At 34.4% G+C, this 12,656-nt stretch overlaps 2 protein-coding genes across 2 annotated transcripts; both read right to left on the bottom strand.

Annotated features, from left to right (window-relative positions):
- Positions 1-2,991: 2,991 nt before the first annotated feature.
- Positions 2,992-5,528, bottom strand: LOC103974636 (small ribosomal subunit protein uS11y). The gene is made up of 6 exons (XM_009389503.3): positions 5,430-5,528; positions 5,016-5,138; positions 4,874-4,919; positions 3,989-4,074; positions 3,773-3,902; positions 2,992-3,270 (listed from the first exon to the last, which is right to left on the bottom strand). The coding sequence occupies exons 1-6, from the start codon at positions 5,430-5,432 to the stop codon at positions 3,203-3,205; spliced, it is 456 nt and encodes a 151-aa protein (XP_009387778.1). The 5' UTR covers positions 5,433-5,528; the 3' UTR covers positions 2,992-3,202.
- A 1,202-nt stretch (positions 5,529-6,730) lies between these two features.
- Positions 6,731-12,091, bottom strand: LOC103974635 (cysteine and histidine-rich domain-containing protein RAR1). Its single transcript, XM_065100083.1, has 5 exons — positions 11,959-12,091; positions 8,030-8,199; positions 7,678-7,832; positions 7,101-7,312; positions 6,731-7,004 (listed from the first exon to the last, which is right to left on the bottom strand). Exons 2-5 carry the CDS (start codon positions 8,092-8,094, stop codon positions 6,912-6,914), a joined length of 525 nt encoding a protein of 174 aa, XP_064956155.1. The 5' UTR covers positions 8,095-8,199; positions 11,959-12,091; the 3' UTR covers positions 6,731-6,911.
- Positions 12,092-12,656: the final 565 nt, after the last annotated feature.

Below are 12,656 nucleotides of genomic sequence, written 5' to 3'. Positions count from 1 at the left end.
GATTTAGGCAATTCTAGCTAAGTATGTGACAATATGCTTGAAGAATTTCTCTAGTCTTCGTCATCATCTGATGAAACCTTTCTTTCTTTTGCAACTTGATCGATGGCTCCTCTTGATTTCCCTGTCATCTACCGAAACACCAAATGATGAACCCATCTACCTTTCCTTCTTTCACACTTGTGCCTTGAAAAGTTGATAAACGATTCGTCCTCATGTGCTTCCAAAGCCTACAAGCCTGTGTCGTGGGCATTCCTAATAAAGCCTCCAAAGCTTAAGTTAATTTGTGATTTGAAGGATTCGATAAACTTTCTGGTATAAAAGGAGTTGTTACCTCCAATCCACAAATACGCAAAGCTTAAGTTATCGATCATGTCATTATTCCTTTGTCATGGTTAGATATACAATATTATCATAACAATGTGTGAAGAAGGGACAAATCCCGAGTGTGGTAACATCAAATCAAGAGTGTAGTAACACTCGACCCGCTCTGCACGTGCCGTTGATCGTGTGATGGTGAGATGTCAATCACATGACTCCGAGGTGTCGATCACGTCGTTATTCCTATATGATATATAATATTATCATAGTATTGTGTGCAAAGGCATCAAAACACATTCTGATGACTATTCACTCTGCCATACTCAGCCATGGTTATGTTGAGGCTCTCAATTTCTAATTCTGCTACCTCTTCCTGAATCCCTAACCTACGCCAATGTCCACAAAACTAACCCTAGTTTGCAATGGAAGTGTTGCAGTAGCTCTGTCGTTCACATCAGTCACACCGAGTTTCTCGGAAAACAGACGCCGGACTCTGCGGAAGCAGAACGACCAATCGACTCGCAGGTTTCGGGATCTAATTCTCAGTGCAACGAAAACTAGGCCACATCTCCAACAGTTGGCCTGTCAAGAAAGCTTAGGAGATAGAAAGAGAAGATTATGCAGGCAAATCGAAGAGTAGAAAGATTATGACGACGATACCAAACCCTAGAACGGCGTCAAGAAATCCAGAGAAAGAGGAGGGCGGGAAGATCAAAGGGCCGACGGGCTTTACATACGGACCATGCGAATCGAACTGAGGGGAGGGACCGACGACTGCGACCAGTGCGGCTCCCGTGGTCCGGACGGAGAGAGGGCCGGGGACGGCGACGAGTGGCGTCTCGAGCGCTACGCCGCTGGAAATCGCGACATTTCTCAGCAAAAGATATATAAATATTTTTTTTTGTTTCGTAAAATTATCCAAATATATTTTGCTCTTAGGAACGAATAATATTATCGATTTAAATATTTTAAAAATAAAATTATAATCCTAAAATGTATGAAAGTATAAAATATTTTAAATATTATTAATACTTATAATCCTCGAGTTTGATTTGATGATCAAGCTTAAAAAAAATCTTAAAAAATTTTAAATAATATCATTCAAGAAATGTCTATAATAATTAAAGAAGATATGAGTGGATAAAAAAGAGTATATAAGGGTCTTAGTTATAAGGAGAGAAATAAAGATGATGATATAATTTTAAATTTTATAATTTTATATAATCTTATAATTATATATACCGTCAGTCTTTAAGAAAAAGGATAAACATTTGATTTTACTTATAACAGTGATAATAATTATAGTTAAATAATTTTTTTACTTAAAAAATAGATAAAATTATTTGTAAGAATTGTAAAGTTATATCTAAATAAAAGCTTATTGAATCATCATTATAAGTTTGATAGTATTAAATATTTACTGTAGAAAAATAAAAAATAAAATTTTTATTATGACTAGATGTTAAAATTTTAAAGATTTCAATATAGATATTTTAAAAATAAGATTAAAAAATACTTGAAACTTAAATGTGGATACTATTAATATTATTTAGATTACGATAACTAAAAAGATTATGAGCTTAAAAAAAATCTTAATGAAACTAAAGATTGAAGTGTAACCATAAGAAAGAGTTGATGGCAGTACAAAGATTTTAAAAAAATATTTTTTTAAAAAATTATATTTTAAAGATTGATATAATTATAAAATAAGAAAATTTTAAAATATATAAAGAATATTAAAAAGATGCTAAAATATGAGTTGGTGAAAAAGATAGAAATTAAGACAATTTTAATAATTTTTATAATAAATTAAGTTGGTGAAAAAGATATATATTGGATTACTTAAGATAGAAAAATTATAAATTATAAATATTTCGATAATATTAAACATATTAAAGATGAAGATTAAAGAATACTTATTAATAATAACGAAATTAAAGATAGATGAAAACTTATTTTTTTTATAAACATTCTACATAAAACTTAAATTTAACAAAAAAATAATAATGATAGATTTAATAATCATATATTTATTCTTAAAACTAGAGTTAATGATAAAATATATATTAAAAAAGATAAAAATAACTAAGAGCATGAAGCTTTATTGTATCGTTATTAAGGTCTGAAAAAATTTAGAAGATAAAAAAACAATCCCTTTAATATATATTATTTGATGATAATACAACCTTAGTTGATAAGAGCCTAAATTAGATACATTATAAGCTTAACCAGGGAGGCAAATCTTAAACATTAAATATTTTAAATTATATAAAAAATAAAAATTAAATATATAAAATATAATTTTAATGATTCTAAAATAAATATAAAAATATAATTAAATTAAATAAAAAATCTTTTAAATAAAAATTTTAAATGTCTTGAATCAATTATTCAATAAGACTTAAAGATCCATGAAAATCTTATTCGTAGAATAAAATTACGAAGATTAAGATGACAAAAAGCATCATGAGTCTTATGTAATCATCAAATACGTTTGATATTTAAAAAAAATTTATAAAATAATTATGAGACCAACAATACTTTATAATTTTAAAAATTAAAAATTTAAAAAATAATACATATAAAAAATTTATATTATGAGACTGTTGAGATAAAAAAATATTTTTATTTAAGAACAATTAGATATCATGATTAGAAACTCTCCATATGAGATAGTCAAAAGATATAACATAATTAATGTAAATGATACTAGAAGATATCATCTTAACAGAAATCAGGCACTCAAATCTCAATCACAGTAAATTAACATAGAGCTACCGCTGTAGCTTCGATCCTAAATAAATTAGAATGAACCTCAAATGCAACATAGATTCAAAGCCTACAATGGCAGAATAAACTGTTCTTTTCGCAGCATTTGGGTGAACTACAGTCTCCTCCCTCTTCTTCCACCCTTTCTGCGGGTGCTGTCTGTTGGAATCGGCGTCACATCCTCTGCATGAAAAGAGATCAATGACATTAACATACACGAAACAGAGAGAAATTGAAGAAACAAACATCATACACGTAACAGTCATGTAATTGAAGAAATAATCTGGCAATAATGGTGCTTCTCAAACATTCATACTACGGAAACACCAGTAACAATAGAAATGATATCACTAAGGAGAAACATAGACTTCTGTTTGATTCCTAAACATTCATGCGTACCGTTGTCAATACAAAATGTTTAAACAATGCATATCAAAACAGAATCAACACTACTGAAACTTATAGACCAAAAACTACACCACAATTCATTTAGTGTCACAGTTTCATATAATTTTACTGTATAATCGCCACAATTGATTGACATACTGTGCAAAACATGTTGCCAAAACCAACTCACAGCAAATGTGGTAAAATGCATCTTGGAAAAGGATAGACATCTTAGATACCAAAAAAAAGTAATATATATAATAAAGAAGTTTGAAATAGTAAAACAATTGAAGTTTACCAATACGGCCAATTTTCATCCCAGAACGAGCAAGCGCTCGGAGAGCAGATTGAGCTCCAGGACCGGGTGTTTTCGTCTTATTCCCACCAGTTGCTCGCAACTTAATGTGTAAAGCAGTAATCCCAAGTTCCTACAGATATAATATAGCACATATAAACATTAATAAAACCAGTGAACTAGAGCAAAGATATCAGGAACATAAATGATATGGCCGACCTTGCATCTTTGTGCCACATCTTGAGCTGCAAGCATGGCTGCATAAGGTGATGATTCATCCCTGTCGGCTTTGACCTTCATGCCACCTGAAAATTTGAACACATCTTTGTTACAGAAATATTAAATATCTTAATTAGAGTCCTTAGAAATATCCTTTAGATAACTCAAACTTATTAACTGTGTCAGACTCCCAAAACATCCAAATAAGAATAGACATCTTGTATAGAGAGTTCCTAAAATGAATTGTTAAATTACTAGTACAGCCCACCTCAAACAGTGAATGACAGCGCCTATCTAATCAAGATGAGATTTAACATTTCAAAAGTAACATAAAATTAACCATTGTACGACACATTCCTTACTTTTTCAAGTTCAATCCGAATATGTTCCTCCTTCTTGGAATAGGCACTTCACATGAGCATTGGCAAGAGACATCAACTGAATCACAAAAGATGAGCAGCAAAAAGAACCACAGCTCAACTCCAGTGTTCATATTTGATGAAAATCAAATGCCAATTTAAAGAAGGGCCCAAAAGTTAAAAAAGAATTGAGGAAAGGTCTCAAAGAAGAACTCTTTGCGGCCATGACATTTGTCTTGCATGGTTATGACTCAAAACGCTTCCACAAAGTAAAAGGAAGGCGATCTTAAGGACCATGCGTACAAAACCAAGCATAAACATCAAATTACATGAACCACACAAATAATTCAGGCATAATCACTCCATTGAATAAGAAATGCTTTATTTAGATGATATGGACAGGTACAAAGCTATCCAACATGATAATATTACTCAATAATCAAGTAGACTTGAAAATCTAGAGAAGCATATACAAAGATTTCGTATGAATTCATCTCACGTGGAATTATAGAAAGTTAGAACAAACCTGTAATGCGAACCAGCGTTTCCCTGCCAGATAAATCTGTAACATGCTGCAAGTTCCCAAAAAAGGAAAGCCGTTAAAAGTGCAGATAGAGTTATATGTCTTGTCAGAACAGTTCCCTGCGACAGGCGGCGTTGCAACTCACAATGAAAGTGTCATTGAACGATGCAAAGATGTGAGCAACACCAAACACTTGCTCCCCTTCTCGTACAGCCGGCCCAAGTGTCACGTTATCCTCCTTGGGCTCCCTGGTCTTCTTTCTTCCAGACTGGAGAGCCATATCCAATAGACAATGAACTCAATTATACGGTTAATGAAACGATGAACCGAGAATCAAAAGTAAATTGATCTTTGATCTTTCAACACGTTCGAACCAATCCATCTCAAACATCATAAATAAGATGTAACCTAGCAGATAAAGATCCACCAAAACCGTTCAAGAAAAGAGGGAAGGCAATACGGGTTAGTAGTAGCCACATGAATCACCGTGAGAAGCGTGGAAGAAGAACAGGAAGCAGAAGAACTAAACAGAGGTGATGAGTGGATTCCCGTCGCTTACCATGGTGGGCGCGGAAGAAGGCGAGGGCGGCGCCGCGAAAACTAGGGTTTCGTTTGGATTGGAAAAATGAAACCCTTATAGTGCCCAGGTCGGGAGCGCCTCCTCCCTTTTATAGTATTTACGGTGTCTCTTCTTTGCGCTTGTGGTAAAGTAAATGACAAAAATACCCCTCGCAGAAGTAAACGTAAATGGACTAATGGGCTTAGCACAACTGCGCTTTAGTCATCGATGATAATAATAATAATAATAATAATATTATTATTATTATTATTATTATTATTCTCAAACTTCAATTATTCCATGTAACATCTTTTATTTTCTAAAAAATAATTTTATCATGCTCTGTAATACGTTGTGATCACCTTCACCCCGCGAGTGTATTCTATTCCCCTATTCTATTATTATTTTGTTGTGTTATCATCTCGAAAGACCTTGTCATCTCTTTTTATCATTCTAAACTCTCTTATTTTCATAAAACAAGGTTGCAAAGACAGTGAAAAAGATAGAGGAAAAGGATAGTAAAACTTTTGCACGTATAAGAGACCATGATGAGGTAAAGGATGACAAAATCTTACGAGATGAAGGCAACTATGATGGGATGAGATCATCTTAGTTTTTTAAAAAATATAATTTGTTTTACGAGAGTAAAGTAAAAATGAGACACTACACTTATGATCTAGATTCGCAATAGAATAGATGCGAAGATCTATATGGCATAGCTTTAGTCGAATCAATATTTGCCATTGTTAATCGCATGGCTCCCATTAATTTCCACAATGCTCGCGAGTTGCAAGCTCCTCGCTAGAACTATCCTTCTCACTATCTCTCATCAATATATAGCGATAGTGTTCTTCCTCTTTATCTCTGATTCATATGATACGACGCTCACATATGAACTCAAACTTAACCTCAATCACTTATGTATCAATGTAAGATGTCTAGTTTACTTTTATAAAGAAGTACTAATAGTGAAAAGTAAGGAAACAACAGCAACTAGACAAGCCAAGAACAGGGTAATAATAACTGAAAACCTGAAAAATAATCTGATGGTAAACGGAGCAACGAGTTTGATCCATGGAAATGACGCATAGAAACTCTTTTATATGTTCAAACAATGAAAAGCAAACAAAATTAGAATTTAGTAGGTTTCAAGAGTTCTTAGTTAATCATAACTTTGTAGTAATCAAGTCCCCTGATTATTAAGTGTAAGAATGAGTTAATGAATGACATAAATGTCGAAATTTGCAAACATGTATGAAACCGATCCCAATACAAGCGAAATCCACGACAAACACATCACAAGAATGAAGACTCTGATGAGAATGATATATTGGTTCAAATCTGTTTCAGGTTTAAGCAAACATAGGTTGCGGTTTTCGGGCGAAAAGAAAAAAAGGGCAGAACACATTCAAATCCAGGACACAGAATTATGGGTGCCAAACAGAACACAGCAGACACTTGTGAATGCTAGGTTACTCAAAGTCATGCAGCATCTGCATTGTGCCAACCTTTTGTGCATGGAGGTATGCTCAAGAACTCGTCGAACTCCTTCACATGGATGTCACAGCATTTCCACTGCACAAGGGAAAAGAAGAGAGGCTCGGAATGAGTTCAATGATGATTCGATGACTGACTAGTTGAACCAACCACAGAAAAGGCAACTGAACCTACCCCTCTCAATCTGTCATGAAAAACTGCTGGGCCTGGGTGGTATTCACATGCAGTTTCATGGTTGTCCTTCTCCTTGAAGGTTTTCCCACATCCTTTGTTTCTACATGTCTGGGGTTCATTTATCCCAACTTTTTTCTTAACTGGGGCAGGACTTTTCTCAGTATCTGTTGTCTCGATGACCACACTTGGCTTTGAAGGTCTCCCTTGTGATCCTGAAGTATAACAAGCAGTTCCTTTAGTCAGACTGATATGTAACCATCAATATTAATCAGTCTGTTCAAGCACCAATAGTGGACCATAGAACTCACTAGCATTTAGTATACTGTTATTTTTCTCTTTTTTTTATATTTACAGTGACACTCGATTAGGTTAGTGTACAAACTGGTATTTTGGTGCCATATCAGTTCAACAAATTGTCAAAACATTAGAATTTAAAATCTTGAAATAAACAATTGATGGAAAAGTCAAAAACTATGTTTTCAAGAGGGTGATGTCAAAAAGAATTAATGATATCTAAACTTTCCAGCAAGTGTTTTCCAGAAAAAAATTACAATATCTCATATCAGAAACAACATACCATGATCAGAGCAGAAGAAACCTTGGCGGCACCTTGAACAAGAATCAACACTATTCTTATTTTGAGCAGGAGACTGAACTGGCACTGGCTTTCGAGTGTTTGCAGACACAATGTTCGTAACTGGTTTCTCAGTTGTATGTTTACCTGTCTTACATCTTTAATAGTGGACAGAATAACTAAAGTTACCAGGTGAAGGACCGGTAGGGCATATGATTTACTCAAGCAATGACAACTTCAACAATGAAGCACATTTGGCTAGATGTAGCGAACAATAAAAAGAAAAGCTAAACAAGGCTATTGATTTTCCAAAATTAACATGCTGTTACCAGAGTTAGCAGAAGGAGCAGCCTACCCTGGAATTGCCAAAAATAAGCTAAAATCATGACTTCTTTGCTTGCAACAGCTCCATTCTTTCATACCATCATGAAATATAGGCTGGAAAGTTTATAGAGCACTTACATTATGAGTGTGTTGGCCTATTCCCAAAATAATACATAGCAAATGCAGAAATTCACCTACCCCCTGATAAAGAAAGAGAAGTTCAGCATTACAAATCAAAGTTTTACTGTAATCTTAATTAGTAAGCAAACATCACAAAAAGAAAACAAACAACCCTGAAAAAATAAAAGTACAAGGATGGGCAATACAATAACTTCCAGGCACAAAACGGTTCACTTCGCCTTCACAGTAGTTGAGAGAAACACACATATTGCATTGAGCACTTAGTAGTGAAGTTGTGTAAATGAACCACAATCAAAGTAAAATACAGTTGGATTTTGTTCAATTTGCATCAATTGGTTCAATCAATCTAAAACTAAGAACTAGAACAACATATATCTGGCTCAATGTGGAGTATTAAACAATGACCATTAACAGAGTGAAACTAGGTAACAGATATCGAAACATAAATGCAAGATATTTTATGCTCACCAATTTAGTAATTGATACTATAATACATTATAAAAAATCATATAATATATTCTTCAAAATTCAAATACAAACAAAAGGAAAATACTGAATCAATTTGGTTTTTCTTCTTTAATTTTGTTTAGTTAAGTTTCAAAATTTGAAAATAGAACAAGTTGTTTTTAGTATAATAATTCCTTAAAAACAGAAATGAACTGGCCCATATGCAACCCAACATCATACTAGCATTCATCAGTGTGCATAAAAGGGGAAAGAACCAAGAATTCAAATCGAAAGAATTTACTTGCATGGGCCAATAAGCCCTAAGAGAAGATAGAATACCTTAATAATCACAGAATCCATAACTAAGCAAGATTTATTTTCTCACGCAGATATTTCACTAATTCTAGAGAGTTGACTTACTGTGACCTCATATCACCAAGATATCTTATTCATAAGGTAGTAATAATGTGATAAGTACAAGAACATTTTCATATTTTCTTTGGTATACAGCTGACAAGAATCTTCCTGTAATTTAAGACTTTAGAAGGCATCATGGTAGTTCTGTTATTATAAAAAGAAAGGAGTGAACTTGGACGTAAATATAAAGTGTAAAACTCTCCACTTTGAGTTGGCTGTACAAAATATCTGTCTCAGGATGCACCATCAACTACCTCAGATTCTTGTCCTCGAACTTTAACCTTTTTTTTTTCTTTTTTTCCTGACAAAAATGCAAATATCACCCACCCAAATGAACTAAAAGAAGAAGAAAGTTAATGGAATATACAAAATGAGCACAATGCTATGATTTTAAACAATGTCCGAAAGAGTCCTGCATCCTTAGTTTGGCGTGCACTGGGTGATCATGAAGCATTCATCAGATAGCCTAGGTGGAGGTCATCATATCTAAACGACGGGACGTGACAGTTTAACATTCTTTCCTTGACTGTCTTGGAGCTTATTTATGTGGATAACGGTTGCACTGTTTAACCACAGTTCTGTATGCATCTTATGAATTATATGAGGCATTCAGCCATTTCTTCAACAAAAAGAGCACCCTTTCCATCCTGGAAGGGGGTTGGCCAAAAACATGATGCCACTTATAAATCCAACACTCTCTCTATATAGTGATCATCCCATACTATCTTGAGCTTGAACCATGAGGTCCACTCCTTAAAGAGCATATAAATTGAGTGGAAGGTTCATCCAATGTCTTTTTTTTTTCAGCAATGCCAACCATTAAATATAAAATGAAGCATTCTCTCTTTTAGAGCCTTTATATGTCTGTCCATCTAAAATGAAGCATTCTCTATTTTCGAGTGCTCTATCTGTACGCTAAATAGTTTTCCCAAAATCCAACTCTAAATCCTTTAGCTAAATTCGAGTGCTCTATCTGTACAGAGATTCAAATCAATGTAGCCAAGATATCAGTAATTCGGTAAGTCCCAAATTCTAGTTGTTTGTCAAGTTACAAATTACAAGTAATTGCTATTCCTTGAGTGCTCTATCTGCACGCTAAATAATTTACCCAAAATCGAACTGTAAGTCCTTCAGCTAAATTCAAGTGCTCTATCTGTACAGAGATTCAAATCTATGTAGCCAAGATATCAGTAATTCGGTAAGTCCCAAATTCTAGTTGTTTATAAAGTTACAAATTCCAAGTAATTGCTATTCCTCGATTACATTCATGTGCATATATTTCTAATCCTCTATGACTTTAGATGAAATTGGCCATATCAGACCCTTCACAAAGGATACATTGTACTATCAAGTTCTATGCCACTAACCTGAATCTAAATGAATCTAAAAGACTAATAAAGGACTAATCTCCCAACTCCACTCATGATATCAATCCTAAGGATCTTGATTAAGAATGAGACGAAACAATATTTCTTTATTAGCATATGTACAGATAAATCTCAAATCTAATATCTGAACTTTTTAAGATATTCATTATCAGGTAAGGCTCAGGCTAAATAATAACCAAAGATAAATTGATCGAAGTCTTGACAGAAGCTGTCTCCTCACAATTTAGTTCATTCATTGTAATCACAAATAGCCCTTTCCCTACCTTACATAGGCTATTGTTTTCTCAAGCTGCAATATGAAAAGTACTGTCTGAAGTAGAGTTCATAGCCAAAGTAACGGCTTCTAATGAAAGAAGTTGTAAAAATATTGCCCAACATCAAAAAAACCAATCTCATGTCCATGCTAGGTCAACTTTTTTTGCACCTCAATAAAATCCCAACTAGTGTTTCTCAAAAGATAATCATCAATCACTTTTGTCATATTTTCTCAAACGTAAAATTTCCTTAAAACAATATATTATCCAGGCCCTTGCACTGGTACTTAGAATTTGGTCAACAATGATTATAGTATACAATCAGCAGACACAGTAAGGGTGCACTTGCCATGTTGCATCATAGCCCGAACCCAATATTAAGCAACAGGAGAGGGGGCATCCCTTCACTGCTCCCTCAACAAGATCAGCTCACTCTTTGATCCTCTGTCAGAGAAAAAAACACTTCTGCATCTTAATTCTAACTCCACCTTGTTTGATTTTAATAGCTTTCACCTTCAGTGCCTATGAATTCCCCATCATTTATCCTGGACATAGGGCAGAATTCAGGTGATATGCCCATTTGTGGTTTTGTGTAAGGATAATCCTAGCAATCATATAAAAAAGTATAAGTCAACAGATCATGCATGCTGAAAACATATACAAGGTTTTCAAACGGTAGAAAGAGACTTGCTGAGCTCAAATTGAACCTTAATGAAACATATCGCTTTCTCCATCCTTGCTCGCCTTCATTCTTAAGAAGCCCTAAAACATCTATTAATCATCACAAACTAGTAGTTACTTTAAACCTTCAAATAAGGCACAATACTTGCTCCACCTTCTCTGGTGAAACCAACACCAAAAGGACGAGAAAGCATTGCTGTCTAGTTGACCTACAATTAATATCATAAGAACTTGCTTAACAAAACATTAGAATTTCCACTGATTCCGTGACATCTTAATCGATCAGGAACAGTCTCGACGAGTGATCTCAGAACATATAATGCACATCATCGATGAGGTACGGGAAACTCCAATCTTTTCACAGCCAAAAAGCAAATCAAACGACTCGAATCAAAAGCTGCGACTTTTGTAACAACACGAGATCAACGAATTAGGAAGAAAATGAAAATGCTTCACAGAATCAAGGAACCAGACGAAAGCGAAAATCCCAATAGAAGAATAGAAAATCTGCGATCTTCACAGTGACAAAGGTTTGAGAACGATTCCAGGGAACAAGAAACGAGGAGCAAGGTGGAACATCACAGGGGCAGGTAAATTGGGGAAAGGATGGGCTTTTCATCAGATTTTCTTACAGAATCGTGGTATCGGCAGGAGCCTTCAGCGTTGTCTTCATCGGTGAACATGGCGTCGCATCCGATCCTTTGGCATCGAACAGCACCGCCGCTGGCCGCCATCCCTTTCTTCAATCGAGCCGCTTCGACCTCTAAAGTAGCAGGAGGCTTGATAAAAGGTGTAGAATGAGACTTGTATCAGTAGACTATACGTATACGTAGACGTATGCGGTTCTCCGTATACCGTGTTGTCTATAACCTGTCGGACTCGGGTATTCTCAAATCAAGTCCACGACCTTGTCGGATTCGGGTATTCCAAAACTCGTAAGCGCAATGTGTAGTCCATTTCCTTATCGGACTCGGGCGTTTCTCACCTCCGTTAATCACACGGTGTAGTCCATAATCATGTCGGATTCGGGTATTCTTTTATTACTTTTTTGTTCCCAAGAAAAAAAAATGGCATCGAGTATTAAAATGTCTAAGATGTATATATTAACTCAAAAAAGAGATTTATTTTTATATTTTGATTATTCTTATATAGGAAAGATTTAAATGTATTTTGATTGTCCATAACATCAATTTGAAGTTAATCAAAGTTCTATTCCACGTGTATCTTATAATAATATTATGAAATATCAATCGAAGCATATCAATGACATATGAAATATTTCAGAGCATATCAAAATCATATAAAATATTTTAGAATATATAAATAATAT

The sequence above is a fragment of the Musa acuminata genome, chromosome BXJ2-3, assembly GCF_036884655.1.
Source record: "Musa acuminata AAA Group cultivar baxijiao chromosome BXJ2-3, Cavendish_Baxijiao_AAA, whole genome shotgun sequence".
Taxonomy (NCBI): Eukaryota; Viridiplantae; Streptophyta; class Magnoliopsida; order Zingiberales; family Musaceae; genus Musa; species Musa acuminata.
This window is presented reverse-complemented; position numbering and strand designations above follow the sequence as displayed.